This window comes from Solea solea, chromosome 2, assembly GCF_958295425.1.
Source record: "Solea solea chromosome 2, fSolSol10.1, whole genome shotgun sequence".
Taxonomy (NCBI): Eukaryota; Metazoa; Chordata; class Actinopteri; order Pleuronectiformes; family Soleidae; genus Solea; species Solea solea.
This window is the reverse complement of record NC_081135.1, coordinates 30,942,337-30,957,214: the sequence shown is the minus strand read 5'-3', so window position 1 is coordinate 30,957,214 and position 14,878 is coordinate 30,942,337. Positions and strand designations below refer to the sequence as shown.

General features: G+C 38.2%; 1 protein-coding gene across 4 annotated transcripts in view; it reads right to left on the bottom strand.

Moving 5' to 3' along the window:
• Positions 1–9,793, bottom strand: part of pard3bb (par-3 family cell polarity regulator beta b) — a 192,851-nt gene extending 183,058 nt beyond the window's left edge. For 3 of the 4 annotated variants that reach the window (XM_058617686.1, XM_058617662.1, XM_058617678.1), the window contains exons 1-2: positions 9,497–9,792; positions 7,907–8,103 (exon numbers count right to left, since the gene is read on the bottom strand). In XM_058617686.1, the coding sequence (XP_058473669.1) occupies positions 7,907–8,026 (120 nt within the window). In that variant the 5' untranslated portion in view covers positions 8,027–8,103; positions 9,497–9,792. Of the gene's footprint in view, positions 1–7,906; positions 8,104–9,496 lie in introns of all 4 variants that reach the window. The other variant, XM_058617671.1, reaches the window with a different exon arrangement.
• Between the last annotated feature and the right edge of the window lie 5,085 nt (positions 9,794–14,878).

Sequence of the window (14,878 nt, the reverse complement as noted above, 5' to 3'; positions counted from 1 at the left end):
GATGAAACATAATCGCATTAAAAATGTCCAAAACAATGAAAATAATACATTTTTATTTAATAGAGAAGTAAATAATAATAAAGCCAATGCTAAAAGAAACCACAAAGGTCTTCTCTACAAAACTTCATGTACATGGCTCTCTTTATTCAACTCGCCTTCCCCTATGTTCTTTTATTTCTTTTCTTCCACACATCTCCTATATCTTTCCCCCGGTACCTTTTTACAGATTACAACTCCAGCCTGGCTTTTTCTCACTCCCTCCTCACTACCTTTCTCTGCTGTGTTGGTTCTGTGATTAATGACATCAGCACCGCACTGGACAGCTGACTACTCCGAGCTGGTTGTTGAACAACATATTGAGACAACACTGGCATATGCGCCAGAGAGCACATGCACACGCGCACACGCCTAGGAAAACCACACACAGCCTAAGGAAAGTTATAAGTCAAAAGGGGGAGAGCTCTATTAAATCACTCTTTCAGGGTCAGGTGGCTTGTCGGTGCTTTTCAAAAACTCCCATCAGGGAGAGTGTGCGACGGAGCAAGGCGCCATGTCCCTGGATATTACTGCAAGTCTCCAAAACCAAGACATGCAGCGACACTCTTCTACTACCGACTATTCATTTCTGATCTAATTTAACAACAATAAATAAATAGAACAAGATATTACACACATTCTTAATAGCCACGTATACTTGATACTTGATAGTTGGGCTTTACTGTATGTCTACCTCAGTTTTTCCACGGGTAAGAAATAACAAAAAAAAACCTTAGTGTACTAAGGTAGTAAATAAGTGTTGCCTTGACGAAACTTGCCCTTCACTAGAAACATTGCTCTCAACCATACAGTACCTCAGTGTAAATTCAGCTGATATACTGTCAACTTGTTTACATGTTCGATAATAAAAACATACAATAAAGCCAGTCATCCTTGAAATTAGTCATCCTTCACTAACATTTGGCAACAGCTCATATGTATATAATTTGTGTTTGCTTACTTGAGATAAAGCCTTCAAGCGTAGTTAAATACACATTTTTTTCATTGTGTTACTTTTCAAAGTCTATGACACGCAGCTATTTACAGTGTTAAATTGTATTTCCCTCTGCCTCCCACCCTCCATTCTGGAATTCATTGTATAACTTCATTGTAACAGTGACTTGGCTGACCCCCAGGCCAGATGTATTGTATTCCAAACATTGCTTTTATACTTTGTTTTATTTTTTTCTTGAGCAGTGTTTATCTTCCCTGAGCACCATCAATCAGGGTTTGGAGGCACTTTAAGTCTGGGACAACACGTGAATGTTTTTAAAATTACTAAGGAGCATTTCTGAGCCAAATGTTCATGTAATTGTTTTTTTTTTTCCACACAACATCTCACTATGTTCAGTGTGTTATTGTCACGTGGGCTTCAGAATGCGTTCTAAATACTGTCTATACTGGTTTACTGCCAGGTTATTAATCCATCATCCTCACAGTGAGTCACCACACAAGCAAGTTCACTCACTATGCCTTGACAAAAAGCTATAAGAATTGCAGATTAACAATGCAGCCGTCAACACTGCACACACATCCATCGTACCTGACAGACACTAATTTGTCTTGCAAAAGATTTGTGTTGTTTTTTTGTTTGTTTTTTTGCTTTTTATGTTTGTCATAGTCACGTTGGCCATAGGGGAGCGCCATGAGAAATCCTGGTGTCATGTGCCTTTGTTTAAAGACCAACAGATTGACAAGATAATAAGCAAATAACAGTCATAATAATTTCTACATCCGCCATCTACATTAGGCCACTGTTTTGAATTTGTGGTGTTTAAAAGTGTCCACTGTAGTCAGGACACTAGAATCATCACAATACATCACTGTATATTAATTTCAGAAGGAAGAAAAAGAAGAGAATACAATTAAAATACCATTTCACAACCTCATTCCTTTAATGACCCACTGTTAGGTCAACAACACCCAGTGATCTCATGACGCAGTGGACAAATCATAGAGCTAAAAAAGACAAGAGATGGTGAGGTGAGGTGAGATAAAAGCTGCGAGTACACTGATCATATCTGATATCCAGTGGGAGTGCATGAATAAAGTGTTGCATATTGTGGGAGAACTGCAGAAACCCCATAGCTACTCTACAAACCTAGAGGCACACGATAAGAGCTATAAACATGCTGATAGAATCTGAAAAATCAGGGGATTAACACTTAATACAGCAGTTTGTTTGATACTTCTGCAGATAATCTTAGGCAATTGGGTATTTCACTGTCACAAGATATGATCTTGCAGTTATTAGTTTCTTTACACATAACTATACAGATTATTCAGTGTTGTTATGCATGTGTATGCGTTTAACCCCACATCTATCCCCTCTTGACCAGACCAAAATCTGAACGTGCACAGGCTCACAGTTAAAACTGAGGCAGTGTACATTAATTATAGTAGACAAAAATTACATTTGGGTCCTATAGCATGCCTGTATTTTAAACTATTATTTCTTAACAAACACCAGTTTGTAGAAATAGTGAAGACTCATGCAGTGCTTAACTCTGTGGAAATAAATGACAAAATCTGACTTAAATTGGCTCTTGACCCATCTTGTGACCCAGCCATAACAAAGCACGTCTTCTGTGACAGGAAAATATCTTGCGGGCAATGTCATGGTAACAATTACTAACCATTATCAATGTTAACGCTGCAGCATTCCATGTTACAGATGGATACCAGGCTGATCCCTCAATCATTCTAATGGTGAAAAGTCAGATTCCATCTGCTTCGTAACTACAATCACATCCATTAAAAACATGCATGTTCATTTTTTACGACTGGTGATCAGTAATACTACAGAAAAGAAAAAAACACTTTTAGAATTTATAATGGCATTTGTACTTTTATATGAATGTTCCGGCTGAGTATATCACAAAGTATGTATATGAACAAAGTAGTCCATTAGAATAAGGAACTGAAGAGAAAAAAAAGGATCTACGCACTCCTGATGTGTGTCTCCAGAGAACACAGCCCATGTCTCCTCCCAGCCCCTTCCTCCCTCTCAGAAATAATTGCCCGTGCCCTTTTTTACGATTTTTATCAGCTTGTTAAGCCACACCTCATCAGCATTCCTCCTTTGGTTAATGAAAATACAGCACATGCCTACATGGGCAGGAAGCCCTTCCATAAACACCCACCTTACAAATGACAGTATGTACACACGTACGCCCACAGTTCACCATCAGCTTCCAAACACAAAGTTAAAAGTTTGTTTGTGTGCTTTCTGACGTTGAACAACACTTACAACACAATTTTTTCAAACCCCATGCTAACACAAGAATTAAACTAATTGAATATTTTAATATGATGATGATATGATGATGATTGACTCCTGAAAGTGTTCAGAAACTCACGACCGCACTCTTATCTGTTTGACCAAAGGTAATTAAGAAGCGTGTCAACAAGCTGATAACTTCCTGACAATGCCACAGAAAAACAACCTCCTCTCCTCTCGTCTCCCACTCTCCTCTTTATCTGGCCGCGCCTCCTCTTGGCAAAGCACTCAAAGCTATCTGACTTTTTTACATTCATCGTCTTTGTTTGTATTCTTTCAGGAGTTACCTTACTGCTGTCTCTTTCCTTGAACCACACGTATGACTGGGTTTTTTCCCTTTAAATCACCACTTCTATTCCACAATATCTGAGCACAATATGTGCTTTTCCTCTATTTTCATTCATTAAGACTGATGTGTCTATAATACAGCTGTCATTGAGCAATTGTACTCCTTGATTTTATAATAAATGATGAGAGACCATGGTGCATTTACTTCCCCCTGATGCATTAAGGTGAATGAGAATGATGGCCCAAATATGAACATTTGCACTGGAGTCATGTATGAGGGCATACTGTACTAGTTATTTCTTTCATGTTTTCCCCATTTCAATTTGTACCGTTTTAAGAGGCAAAGCTTCGTTGTTGTGCAAAGGAGATAAGCACCTCATATGTCTGGTTCGTGAATTTCAAAAGCCATTGAAAATGTACACAAAGTTTGTGCGTCAAACTCAAATGATAAATAGCATAAGGCTATGTCAATGTTGTTTTTGTGTGTATGTTTTTATGTGTAGCTTGTTTATGAGTATTGTGCAGGCCATTGCATTAGATGCAATTCATAATAAATGATTATTATTAAAAATTAAATACGGGCTACACACAAACCTCTATGTTTTCATTTGAAATTTATGTAGTTTCTTTTTAATTTAAGAAAAAAACATCCCAGGTCCAAATCAAAAGTAATCTACTTCGGTATTAACGTAACAAATTTTTTTTTATCATATTCACTAAGTACAACTAACAACAAACCACAGAACATGAACAAGGACTTCTGTTAAGAGGCTGACAACAATGGAAATAAAGTAATTGTTCAGAGCTTTGTTTCATTCAGCCGATACCCGGGTTGTCGCCAATAAGAACCAACCAGGAAGTGTTTGTGACTAACTGTGTCATCTTCTTCAAAGGTCTCAAATTCTGCCCTTCCAGTCTAAAATGCAGGCCTGGAGTTTTCTAATGAAATCAGAGCCAGCAGTGAGCTCAACATCTATAGACGACTTTGGGGATGCTTTTCAGTGTATTAGTGTAACAAAGGTCTGGTTCTTATTTTCTACAACACCAACCCTCCTTTACTGCCATTCTGGAATTCTAGATCTGAGATCACTTAAAATGTAGCTTCACTGCCTACTCTTAAGTGTTAGCTCCTCTTAAGCACCACAGTGGGAACCCCTAACAAAGCAGCTGATAAATGATAATGCCAGTGTTAGTTAGCTTCAGTGCATTCAGCCTGGAACGTGCAAGATAACAACAATGTTTACAGACAGCATATTATCTAAGTAGGATAAAGCTGATAGGGAGGAAGGCAAGCAGGCGCTAGACAGACAGTGACAGTAACCCAGCACTAGGAGGGAGGATTAGTGACTGGGCAGCTCTATATTGTACTCATATCCTGCTTTTTTAGTCCTTAAATCCACTAACAACCATAATTGCACTGCTACTACATCAGATTAGTGCTGCAGTAAAGTGACGGAGTGATGGGAAAGCAGCAAGAAAAGTATGGAAAACAAATATAAACAAAGAAGATGGGATAACATGAAGAACTTATGACAACAGCATATTCACCATCCCAGAGCAGGGCGAAGAACAAAAAAAGTCAGCAAAAAACAAGTGGGAAATTCCCAGTAGGATCCACCAAAATAAAACAAAAAATATGTTATTTACCTCTCCACTGATTCACTCTATTTTAACACTTGTTTGTCTCTACCAAGTGTATTTCATTTTGCTAACAATACAAAGTAAGCAACAACAGTAAAAAAAATAACTGAAATGATAAAAATTCCAGCTTACTGTGAAACAGTGGTGGGACTAATGATGTGTTTCACATCATTCCCAGAAGCACTACAGGTGTGTGACAGTGTCTGAGTCCTCATGCTGCTGTTTGCACTTGTACAGTACAAATCAACTGTTATTTAGAGAAACTCATCCACTTTAAACAGAAGATTCATTGTAAATGAACACTCACAGTGACCATATCAACAACTTATCATTTGTACAGAACTGAGAAAAGAAAAAGTACCATCATCAACAGCATATGTTTGAGAAATGCTGACAGGAATGTGGGAAGAGATAAGGAAAACAGAGAGGAGAAAGAGAGGCTGTGGGATAGCAGGTTAAAACACACACACACACACACACACACACACACACACACACACACACACACACACACACACACACACACACACACACACAGTGAGAGGCATTTCATTCACGCAAGCAGGAAACAAAATATTTAAACACTAAAGAGACCTAATCGATAGAGGAGCAAAACACTCTTGGCCCTCTCACTAATAGTAACATGTATATTGTTAGTGCTTTTGTTCAATTATAAATAAACTGTAAAATAGAACTTAACTGCAGCACAGCATTTTTTAACCCCCTTGCCATTAAATTTTTGACTGAAAATTCAATGAATTACTATTTTATTAGTACAGTAGAATAAATGCAGTGTTTTTTTTGACTTGCGTTCTTCAAAATCGTCTTAATCAAAGTGGCATTTCCGTTTTATCATTTCCCTGCTCCAACAGCACCCTCTACATTAGTGTTACTCACCGAGCGTGAATCTACACTGACGATCTGAAAGTGTGACATTATAGTTGTGAACTAAAAATACATTTCACTTCATTCAAAAGAGAAGTTTGGGGTCAAATATCATCAACAGCTTAAGTTAACAATGCATCACCTAGCAACAGACATTTTGACATCTCGTAGCACAAAAATCCCTGATGAAACTAATTTAAAAAATGATGCCTCTGTTCAGCGAGGGTCACGTGGCTTGCGCATGTCAGTGAGCACACCTGAAAAGAATTTGCTTGTGTTCAATGTTATCAGTTAGACCTGTAGTTTTCCTGCTGTATTGTACCAAATATCTCTCAGATTGCATTAAATGTTTGAAAGATTAAAGTTGCAAGACTCTTACCACAAATGTTTCTACATTTTTGGCCACAATATTACCAGTTTGACAGAAAAAGATAGAATTGACATCCAGCTTTGACTCAGCTTTCTGTTACCGACGGGGCAGAACAGTCTCATACAGTAAAGATGGAAGAAGAGGTGAAGAAGGAACCGTTCAAAGAGGAAGAAGAGTTCAAATGAGAGAGAAGTGTGGGTTCAGGCAATGTGAATCTCTCCGTCTCCCTCTCTCAAGAGTACAGGTCGATGAAAGGAGATTAAGAAGGCAAAAAAAGTAGAAAGTGCAAGAAACAGAGAAGGGTGGGTGAAAAAAATGAGTGCACCTCCGAGTGTTGACTCACAAAAATAGAAACACTCACACACAGCATCAACATCTCTCCCTCAGTTGCAACTGAGGCCATCTATCCACATAACCGCTGTGCTCTTTGAATAATGAACCAATATGAAGGCAGTCAATGAGACGATTTGGTCGTGTGATGGGGGTCACGGGGGTTTGTGCCCCGAGTGCAGCACAGAAAATCAACAGCAGCCATAAAGGAATCACAAGCGGGAGACATTTGCATTTTACACTTACAACTTAAATGGAAACGACTCATGCTGACTCCTGTCTGGACCATCACAATTCATATCAGCCGTGCTTTTTAATTTTTCATACAGCAATTATGGAGAACTGGACCTCCTGGCTTTGTCTGATTTCCCAAGACTTTGGCTTGTGAAAATCAGACAATCCTTTTATGATATAAAATTGACAGAGCTTTCGATTATTCCTTAATGACTTCAGGGAAAACCTCAAATATTATGAAAGTGCGGTTTCATAAAAAGTTATCTCGGCTTTTTTAGGAGTCCGTGAAAATCTTCGCACATTATTACAAAACTATTTCTTACAATTAATAATGCAGCCAACTTGTGGCTCAAAGGTCAGGGAGACCTCAAAGAGGGATACAATTTCATTTGTCATTTGTCCATGCTTTTGTTCATGCTCTTGAGTCCAGATTGCACGCTGGACTGTAGTATCAGTGAGAGTGGAATGTTATTTTTACAACTACAATAACTCCCACTCTGAAAGATTATCAAATCCGTGAAACCCATTATCATGCTTGTGTGGTGATTGTGATAAGTATGAAGCCTGATCTACATAATTTGGGGAAAACAACTACACATCATAGAACATAATGTGTATGTTCCACTGGTGTTCTTTATTGTGCAGAGAATAGATAGATAGATAATCCAGCAGATTTTGAGAAAAACTGCTAAAAGCCAGACAAAAAACATACAAATAAACCAAACTCAGCATTCTTGGTGGAGTTTACAAACTTTGCCTGGATTTGGAGCAGTTCAAAAGATTCAGTTCTATGTCAAAAATTTGGTAAACTAATGCCAGCCATTTTAACTTATGAACAGTACCTGTTCAAGAAGTTTCCTGTATCTCTGTGTGGCTTGCTGGATGAGGTCCCTCACAGTCCAACCCTCCTTGCAGGGCACCACCACTCCCGTCTGCCCAAATGTCACGGTCACCTTCATCATTGCACTCGCCTCTTCATCCAAGATGTGGGCCCTTTTGGATAGGGGTGATGATAACAACAACACAGAAAGGCTCCAAGCTGAAATATGCCAACCAGAGAGCGTTGATGAGGAGGCAGGGATGTGACCAACCAAAAAAAAGGTTAAAAGGAAAAAAAAGCAGAAATACAGTGAGTGATCTAGAGCAAAAAGCTGAAAACAAATCACTCAAACTAAGTTCTTGTCAGTGTGGTCAGCTCTAAAATAGTCAAATCTTGTCATGCCTGCCTTAGTTTACAGCCACAGAAGGAGATGATGCACAATGTCAGGAGCAGTGTTGGGCAGCAAAGTGTTACCCAGTAATATTTTACTGTAATATATTACCCAGCAGGGCTACAACTAATAATTACTTCATATTAGATTAATCGAGAAAATAAACATTTGGTCCATAAAATGTCAGAAAATGCCGAAAATTGTTAATCAGTGTTTTTTAAACCTGGAAATGAAGATGTTCTCAAATCTCTTGTTTTGTCCACAGAACAAATGTATTCAGTTTTATTGATTTCTTTGTTATATGGAGCAAAGGGACATAGGGAAAATATATGCATTTAATAAGATGAACATGTTTTCACTCTTTAAAAAGTACTTGAACGATAAATCGGCTATCAAAACAGTTGGCGATTCATTGAGCAATCAGTTAATCAGTTATTATTTCAGCCCTATTACTATATGAGCCCTTACTCATATAGTAATAGGGAAATATAGTAATACTATATGAGCCCTGCCATGTGTACATCAGAAAGAATGTGCAAAAAAACAGTCAAAGTTGGGAGAGACAGATGTTTTGTTTTTGAGAGTTTGCAGTTCTGCAGTTTAAGTGCTATTTGTTTCAATTAAGGAGATTCAGTTCCAAAATTATCTTGACATTCATCACTTTAAGATTGTATTTACAAACCTTATGTAGTCACATATCATTCAACTTATTATTTTTGACACATAGTGATAAGGAAAAGTAAATCCAAGTAAACTAATTTACTGGTCATATGGATATGAAGTTAGTTACTTAAAGCACTTCAACAGTAACTTGTTCAACACTGGTCACGAGTAAGTGCATTACTATTTCATGCTTTTTCACACGCAACAAATGCTGCCACTGTGTGCAGAAACTTCTGAAACAACTTGAAAACACGCTGGGATTTAGTTATAAGTGGAAAACGAGCGTGTCACGCCACTTCCCAGAGAAAGTAAACTTTAGTTGACATAGGCTAAGCTAACTCACGGTGGGCTAAAAGTGATTAGCTTGATCCTGTAACCTGGCCCAGGACGAAGCCAGGGATGAAAACGCTCGCTCGCACAACATATCGCCCCCGACAGTCTCCGCTACACCAGGTGACATGGCACAACTTGTTTCCACAAAACATTAAAACGCAAATGAAAACTTTCTCACACAGCATTAAGCGAACTGGGACATGAGTGCTAGCTAACGTTAGCCACCTTAGCTGAACTTTGGAGGGAGGGAGGGATGCAGTCGCTCAGGCATCATTCCAGAAGTTTTCCCCCTCGCATGTTTTTCTTCTCTCCAAGCGGCCAAGCACTGTAGCATCCAGTTGATCAACGGCAGACACTGTACGGCAGTGAGGTGGCTGTTGTCATTGTCAGGGGATAAAACAGCAGACGACAACGCAAAGTAAAGAGACCACTTCACTGTGTGTTGGAAAAGTTTGGAGATGCCTTCACTGCCGTACGGTCCGCTGCTGCTGCAGCTGGCCAGTTCATGACCAGCTCCTCCACCGCTTGTTGCTGTCACTTTCTTAAAGGAGCCCCGCGCCTATTATTGAGCTGAGACAACGCACAAAGTGGTGAAAATAACATTATATATTTCCTTTTTTTCCATATTATAAAGGATTGCTGCGTGCAGTACGACTTTGCACCCAACGCGATAAAAGAGGAATGGGACAAACATGATTATTATTTCTGATTAATTAAGCACTAAAATATGAGGGTGACCAATAAATCCAATCTAAGCGAAATGTGGAAATGCAGAACAATAAAGACACAGTTTGGTTGCATTTTTGATTCAAACCCATGGTTCTCAAACTGTCGTACGTGTACCACCAGTGGTACGCGCACTTCCTCTGGTGGTACTTGGAGGAAAGTCAGAAATACTGTTCTTCTGTATATACCAGGGTATGTGAGTGGAGCTGAGGAATACTGAAACAAATGACAAATATATAAATAAATAATAATAAAAGTAATAATAATAATAATGAGTCACCTTATCTCTCACTCCATCTTAATCTAATTTAATTATACCAGTGTCTGTGAGGAAAAGAAGGATAATGAGAGAGCAAATTATATTATTGGGAATACATCTGCCTCCTGTGGGAAATTTACACCACTGTATTTTAACATTGGCAATAATGGTACTTTAGTTTGGAAAACACTGATTTAAAGGAAGAAACTGACTCTTCCTGTCTTATTCCCCCTGGCAGGGAACAAGATCATTTGTGTTACTTCTTATTTGGGGTTTTACAGCAGCTGGCATCAGCAATATTGCACTAAAGTTTCATTACACCCTCCGTTACTTCTCCTTTACCTTTATCTTTTTGATGTCAGGAAAACCACAGGTATTACAAATAACTTACAATGGCTCTGTTCAGTTCCTTTGGTCAGTACAGTATGACAGTAAGCCAGCATGCACTAAATGGAATCCAACCATCATTCATCTGGTAGTATAAACTAGGGATGGCACAATACCACTTTTCTTGTGTCCGATATACCGATATCACAAACTAGAGTATGTACAGATACCGATATCGGTCATTTTCGACCTTTTAAAAGATGAAGCTCATATTGTGCTAGTCATTTCAAGCTATTTCAAAAACATAATTCTCCAACTTTATAACAGATATTCCTCTCCCATAAAGAATAAAGAATAAATAAAAAGCCCACAACATGAATCAGTTAAAATGCTGCTGCTGATTTCTATTGACATTTACAGTCTAAGCAGCATGCGATATATTGGATTTTTGGATTGTATTGGATTTTACATTTGTATCTGTCCGATATCAGATCCAGTAAAAATTGACCAGTATCTGTCTAATCCCAGTATTGTATTGGCTCATCCCTAATATAAACCTGTGATCTGTCAAAATATCTTCTTTTTTTAATCCACAAAGCCAGTAGACAATAGTTAAGTCACATTGAGTCACAAATCCATGTTATATTTAACCATTAAGCCATACTTACAAGTACTGGCACTTTCTTTAATTGATAAATAAAAAAATTTAAAAAACAGATCTGTTGTGGATAAACATATATTTCCCTTATTACATTAGTGTAATATAATGTTATTATGATTGGTGTGAACAAACACAATGCTCTATAGCTTTGTATTTTCCCATCAGAAAAGATAAAGGATAAAGTAACAGGATATTATATTGTGTTGTTCTTCTGTTTTGTTTTTATGAGTCAACTTTTTTAGTTGTAACAGCAGCATTAGTTATTATGTCTTGTATTTAGGGAATTCATATATTTTAAACAAGATGATGTACAAAAATAAACAGCTTACTGTTTATATTTGTACAGTAAGCTGTACAATAGGTCTTACTAAATTCCTAATAATAGTATTAAGATTAGTCTCACAATGGGATAAAGTTGCAGCAATAACGAGGATAGTAAATGAAATGAAATGCAAGTAAGGAAATAAAATGACATCTTTCAGTAGTAATAGATTTTACTTTTGAGAGTTGCCAGGGATGCGGAAAGAGCCACAGCATTTTAACAGTATAATTAAATGTCAAAGCTATTTAATTATGGGATCTACAGTAATACAACAGACATCTAATTTGCATGTGTGCAAACCTTGAAACCTAATCCAACCCCGTGAACATCTTCTATCGACTGGCTGGCACTGGTTCAGTATTATTGTGTTGAAGCCAAGAAAAACACTGTACTGACAAAACGTTTTGGTTCTTCACAGTTCGGTTCATCTTCAAAGGGGGAGCCATTCCCTGCAGGTGGGGTTTGGCTTTGTAATTAGCAGCTCAAATGTATGCATGTGTATGTTTGCTAATTGATTTGGGCTTGGTTTAGTTTCTGGGTCATTGAATTCCATTGCTACTAATGAACCCCGGGAGAGGAGGGTGGAGAACATTGTGGATGCACAAATTTTCCTGCTTTCTTTCTATCTTTGACGAAGGTTTGAAAGTCAGAGGCACGTTGGAGTCATGAATTTAGAATAAAAATATGTCTAAATCAACAGAAAAGTTACAGGGGAGTAAGAGGCACAGCCGGCGCACTATGAAAGTAGTCATGATGTATTAAATTAAATGTATTTGGGTGAGGGCCACACGGTTGGTGTAGTGGTTAGCACTCTTGCCTTTGCAGATGGGCAAATTGGATACTCTAAATTGACAGTAGGTGTTAATGTGACAGTGGATGGTTGTTTATCTCTGTGATGGACTGACGTCCAGTGTGCACTCCGCTTTTCACCCTATGTCACCTGGGATTGGCACCAGTGCCCCCCGCGACACTCACGTGGAGGATAAAACGCTAGAAGATGAGTGAGTAACTTGGTGACTCACTAGTGTGGTCCAGTTTGTTAGAATTAGTGACATCCAATGGTGAGACTGCAAATGGAAGACACCTCCACTCACCCCACACTTTCCCAAGCCACCACATACTGAAATTAATGTAAGTCTTTCAAAACTCTCTTCACTCTCTCACTTTCTCTGCTATTTCTTGCATCACTGTTTGTTTATGCATCAGGTATGTGCGGGCGGAGCTGATTTTTAGATAATTGCTTTTACTTAAAAATGTGAAAGACATGCTCAGGCTGGTTTCTACAGATCGTAGATACCTCTAATTCAGACATCTACAAACGTCCTTATGACTAGTCATAATTTAAGTAAAAGATATCTTTAATTATCCTCAACTGAATATATCTACAATATATCTATATAGGAGCGTTATCGCAGGTCGTTCCTTCCTGCAGCTGTTAGACTGTATAACAAACACTGCTCGCAGTGGACCACACATAACCAGGCTCCTTATTCCTCCCTTCCAAGTGCAATATACCTATACATATTTATACTGTAAATATCAAGTCCATACTGTGTATATTCTGCTGTCTATAAGGTACATTCTACATTTTATTTTTAACACATTTTTAAAAGTGTTATTCCAAAGTGTTAATATCTTTGTATATTGTAATTTTCTTTATTGGTAATGCATGTTTATTATCTTTCTCTTTACTGTCTTGCTCCTGTAACAATGCAAATTTCCCCACTGCGGGACAAATAAAGGACTATCTTATCTTATCTTATCTCTTATCTCTACATTGTCCTTTTGAGATATCTTGAATTAAGTTTGTGATAATCATAATGACTTTGCAGACATCTGAAACTGGAATCACAATTCATTTGAGGATATCCGTAACTGAATTGTAGATATCTACACAAGAGGACTCCCTGGAAGAAAAGATCTTGTATCTCAACTGGAGTAGCTGAGATTGGCACAGCACCCCCCGCGACCCTCTGGTTGAGGATAAAGCGGTAGATGATGACTGATGACTGATCTCAACTGGACCTTCCATAAGTTTGTCCATTCAAACTGCTGAAGAAACTAGGTAGTGCAAGATGGCGGCCTATGATACAGTAAGCACAGCCCTTGCATAACGCACAAACAAAAGAGTTATTGTAAGGCCACACGAACCAAACCAAACAGTTATACATTTATATAAACACACTTAAAGTGTAGTATATTCAATTTCTGCCAGTAAACTCCCACTGAAGGAGGGACCTCATTGGACCTTTAAAGATTAAAGGACTGAGAGTTAGTATTTTTTGTTCAAACTTTGCCAATACTACCAGTAGACCTTTTTCATAGAGGACATGTTGACATGTCACATCATAAAACCAATGTAAATAAAATGATTAATGACTCACCCCATTAATGATTCAGTTTCCAAAGCCCTGGTTGTTTTGAATGCCTGGCTCACGGTCACACTGTCATGACTCACTGGAGCACTTAAATAAAACTGAGCCATTACTAATGTTATTAGCAACACCTCTGCTTGTCTTACTATGACAATAACAATCGTATGCTAGGAAAGAGGCCAATGACCAAGGTCACAGTGACCTATATCCTCATATGAGCAGGGCCACAGGGCAACTTTTGAAGCTGGAGCTTACTTTACAGTGGATACAAATACGAATACAAACCTAGGGCTACAATTAACAATTATTTTCATAACCGATGAATCCATCAAGTACTTTGGTCTGTAAAATACCTTGAGAAATGATGATGTTTCTTGAATATCATGTTTCGCGAATAGACCAAAAGCCTTTCTTCCATGGAGCATAGAGATCAGAAAATATTCACATTTTAAGAAGTTGAAAAACAGCTTGTTTTGAATATATAAAGAGAGATTAATCGATTATCAAAATATCTGATGATTAATTTAGTAATTGATTAATTAATCGTTGCAGCCCCTAATACAAACAAAACATGATTAACAAAACCCACACAAACTCCAGCAAAGCGACGCCTCCAGCATTGGCATAGTCGACATCTAATTATCACAGTTATTCAAGAAAAAGAAAAAACTGGTGGTTATGGTTGGAAAAAGAAGAGGTTGAGTGCAGCTACACAGCCATATTATGCTGTGTGCTGATAAGGAAGTAGACAGCAGCTGGTCGATGAAGCACCTCATTTACCCAGTGCACAGCTATTTACATACATGCACATATCAGATGGATTCATTTACAATGATGGGGAGCAGGCGGCTCGTAGTGACAACATGGTTCTTGGCCGCAATTCTATGCAGCGTCAACAGCAAGTTTAATTTAGATTCAAGTTTTTAAAAGGCACCTC